Consider the following 3,680-nt stretch of genomic DNA (forward strand, 5'->3'; position numbering starts at 1 on the left):
AAAAACCACGACCAAATCCATGTTGAATTTTCTTGGGAATTTCGATAGGTAACTTTATTAAACTTGATGATTTTGTTGGGATAATTTTTAAATGAAAATTCATGAACTGCAAGCGAACTGAAACGACCAAACTGAACAAGTTCTAACACGCCTCTGTAAATGTGCACCGATTTTTCGCGCGAACAAGTATCTTTAAGTGTCATTTGTGTTCATTTGATTTTCGTACAAACACAAATACAAACGCACACATACACATCCTTACGGACTTATTGTTTTAACTCATATACATTTACCCTTAGCAGCGGTTGGTCAGTTCAAAATCACTTGAATCGCAATGCACACTCGATTAGTATTCAATACAATGAATAGTCAATACAAAAAAACCCGAAAATCAACAGTTGGTCAAAAGGTGATACATTTATTTGGCCCACCAGAAGACAAAAAAGATGAAAAGGGTACAACTAAAACATTATATCAGTGTCATATTTGTAGCAAAAAAATAAACGGAACGAAAGATTGCAATTTAGTGTCACATATTCGAAGTGTACACCCGGAAAACTATGTCGAAATCGTTGAAAAATTCAAAGATCCGTTAGAAGTAAAAAGATTGAAAATACTGCAAAATGCCGTTGAACTTGTAACTGTAAATGGCAGGCCATTTTCAGCCATACAAGATTCCGGCTATATAGCCAACATTGAAAATAAACTAAATAAGTTGAAGGCAAATGGTCTGGACTTAGATTTGTCACATAATAAATTGTATGAAGTCAAAAATCATTTGAAATTAACAGCCGACAACGCACGCAATAAAGTTCGCGAGGAAGTTCAAGACAAATTAGTTTCTTCCACAATTGACATTACAACTTTAAACAGTCGTTCCTTCTTAGATATCAGTGTTCGTTTCATTGCAAATGGGAAATTGATAATTCGTTCAATATCAATGATTGAGTTGCACGAATCACATACGGGAATTTATCTCGCGAATATTTTTGCAAATGAGATGGAGAGTTATGGAATTAGTTTGCGCTCAGTTGTGGCGATTAGCAGAGATCATGGTTCAAATGTGATAAAAATGGTGCGTGACTTGAATTGCTTAGCAGACCGAAAACAAGTAGAAAATCGCACAATAGATAGTATTGATATGGAAACAGTTGCAAACAGTAACGAAGAACTTGATGTGGATGGAAAAATCAGTGAATTACTAGCAGAAAATATTACGGATGATGAGGCGCTTGATATGTTATTCCAAGAGAATGAGACAAATATGGCATTAAACTCTTATAATAATATTTTAAATGATGTTTCGCAGCATTTATTGACCCATGGCGTCGAGTCTAACGTAAATATCGCTGGTATCGATTGCGTCGCACACAAAGTACAATTAATTACCAAAGATGGACTCAAAATGATGTGGGAATGTGACCGAAATGTGATCGATTTGGCAAGGTGTGTAAGCAAAGAATTGAGATTACAATCGGTTCGAGATGAAATGTTTCATTTGAATTTGCAATATACATTACCTCGACTTGAAGTAAAAACGAGATGGTGCTCTACGTTTTTGATGGTAAGTGTTGTTTTAAGCAAGTGGATATTTGCATGTTACATTTTAATTTTTTTGAATAATTTTTCAAGGTCTCTGACGTCTTAAGCTGTAAGCATGTCATTGAGTTCTACAGAAAAAAGTATGTTAACGCAACAACAATGAGTTTGAAGAAGAAACTCCTAATTTTCAACCTTTTAATTGAAAAATGGTCAGTTTTACAAGAATCTGCTTACATATTGGGTATCATGTATAAAACAACTGTTGAATTGCAAGCACGTGGCCTTACACTCTCAGATGTGTACGGTATTTGGTTTCGGATGAAATTGCATTTGCAATTTTGTGAAAAGAAAAACAAATATAAAACAAAACTTGCAAAAATTCTACTAACTTGCATGGAAAAACGTAAAAATGAAATTTTCGAACATCCATTGATGTTATCAGCGTTATTTTTGGACCCAAGATATAGAAACCAGGTCATGAATGATGAAAATAAATTCGAAGAAGCTGTCGAAACTCTTTGTGATACATTCAATCGCATAAATCATATCAATTCACACAATCAAAATGATAACATTGTTAATACAAGCAACACGTCCACAGCAAGTGAAGAATTCGATATAAATGTAGCAATGCGTAGTTTCATGATAGAAAATTCAGAATCAAATTCATCGGATCACACCACTTCCAGAGCCATCGAAAGCTTAGACATTGAGCACAAAATTCGTGCATTTCAACCAGATACATTGGATCACTCGAAGTCAGTTGTGGAGTATTGGGAGAAATTTAAAACTAAACATCCGGAGCTATATCAATTGGCCAGTGTAATTTTTGCCGTATCACCGACGGAAGTTGAAAACGAACGGAATTTTTCTTCGCTAAAACATGTTTTTAGTGATCGACGATGCAATCTAGCTGAAGAGCGTTTAAAAGACATAATGTTTCTGCATATGAATTCAGATTTGTTTTATGCGGTGAAAGAGGATCAAATTAGCGATTTGGTGGCTAAACTTGATATAAAAGGTAAAAATACATTATGCTGTTTACAATTTATTTTAGATTTTAATATTTTTTCTTCTTTTCTCCACAGCTATGGCTCGAGATAATAAATTGCATAGCTGATAACCAAGCCAACAAATTCAATTGATTGAATGGAAAAAGAAATCCCGAGCTGATCCTTATCATTTTTATCAATTCATTATTGATTAGTGACAATTTCTTTTTCAATAAAATATATTTTTTGATTCGCATAAATTTTGTTAATTTTTGTTTGTTTATTGACTACCAGAATATTATATCGTTAGCTTATTTCTTGACATGCAGCCTCAGCGTATTTAAAAATAAAAAAAAAATCTCGTTTGTAAAACGGAGTTACAAAAAACAATATTGTTTAGTGCGCCACATAAAAAATCCATGTAGCATTTACACAGAACCATCATAACGTATGAAAAAAAAACGTAAGCATTAAAGAGTTCGAAAAAAATATATTTGAGCTTACGAAGAGATTTTCATTCATTATTTTAGTCTTCAAAAGAGAGAAAAAATTTCTATGGGATACGAAGTTCAAATTGTATGTTGCTGTTGATCGCATAAGACTTTTTTTTAAAACGTTTTCATTTTAACGGATTTTTCGGACCAGCGCTACGTTCAAGTTTCGGTACAATTCAATCAATTCACAAATAGTCATCATACAATGTTTCACACACAAATATACAATCGGTTTGCGTTATGCATTAGTGTGTAATTATTTCCACAGTAGCGCGGTCAGCGAACGTATAAGTTATACATATCATGGACTCGTTCGTTCATATAGGCTGATACACTAATACACATTTGTATGTGTGTTCGATAGAGATCGCGAACGTATATGCAGTGTATGTGCAAACGAAGTGTGCTACGCGTGCGGAGTGCCGCGTGCGGCGAACGCATCGATTCAGCATCTGGGCAGCAATGCTGTACAGGCGCTGCGGATAGCTAGCGCTATTCAGATAGGAAAAAACCATCACTGGTAATTATATGAAGGTTACGCCAATTCTAGGTACTAAAAGTCAAGATTGAAAGTTGTGCAAATGAGTGGAGACACTGAGAAGCCAGTGAGAGTGCTCTCTAAGAACTCAAAACATTCGAGAGTTTGAAAAAA

At 34.5% G+C, this 3,680-nt stretch overlaps 1 protein-coding gene across 1 annotated transcript; it reads left to right on the forward strand.

The window, feature by feature from the left end:
* Positions 1-361: 361 nt before the first annotated feature.
* LOC116351526 lies at positions 362-2,662 on the forward strand. Its single transcript, XM_031783649.1, has 5 exons — positions 362-1,564; positions 1,633-1,651; positions 1,757-1,846; positions 1,985-2,563; positions 2,631-2,662. The coding sequence occupies exons 1-5, from the start codon at positions 362-364 to the stop codon at positions 2,660-2,662; spliced, it is 1,923 nt and encodes a 640-aa protein (XP_031639509.1).
* The last annotated feature ends 1,018 nt before the right edge of the window (positions 2,663-3,680 follow it).

This window comes from Contarinia nasturtii, unplaced genomic scaffold, assembly GCF_009176525.2.
Source record: "Contarinia nasturtii isolate CC-2019 unplaced genomic scaffold, AAFC_CNas_1.1 Cnas_scaffold_5593, whole genome shotgun sequence".
Classification (NCBI taxonomy): domain Eukaryota; kingdom Metazoa; phylum Arthropoda; class Insecta; order Diptera; family Cecidomyiidae; genus Contarinia; species Contarinia nasturtii.

Excerpts from the sequence above, each read along its gene's own strand:
- LOC116351526 (XM_031783649.1), top strand. The coding sequence starts at position 362 with ATGAATAGTCAATACAAAAAAACCCGAAAATCAACAGTTGGTCAAAAG. Across the intron at positions 1,847-1,984 it reads TACACTCTCAGATGTGTACG|CGTTATTTTTGGACCCAAGA; the intron begins GTATTTGGTTTC and ends TGATGTTATCAG. Across the intron at positions 2,564-2,630 it reads GGCTAAACTTGATATAAAAG|CTATGGCTCGAGATAATAAA; the intron begins GTAAAAATACAT and ends TTTTCTCCACAG.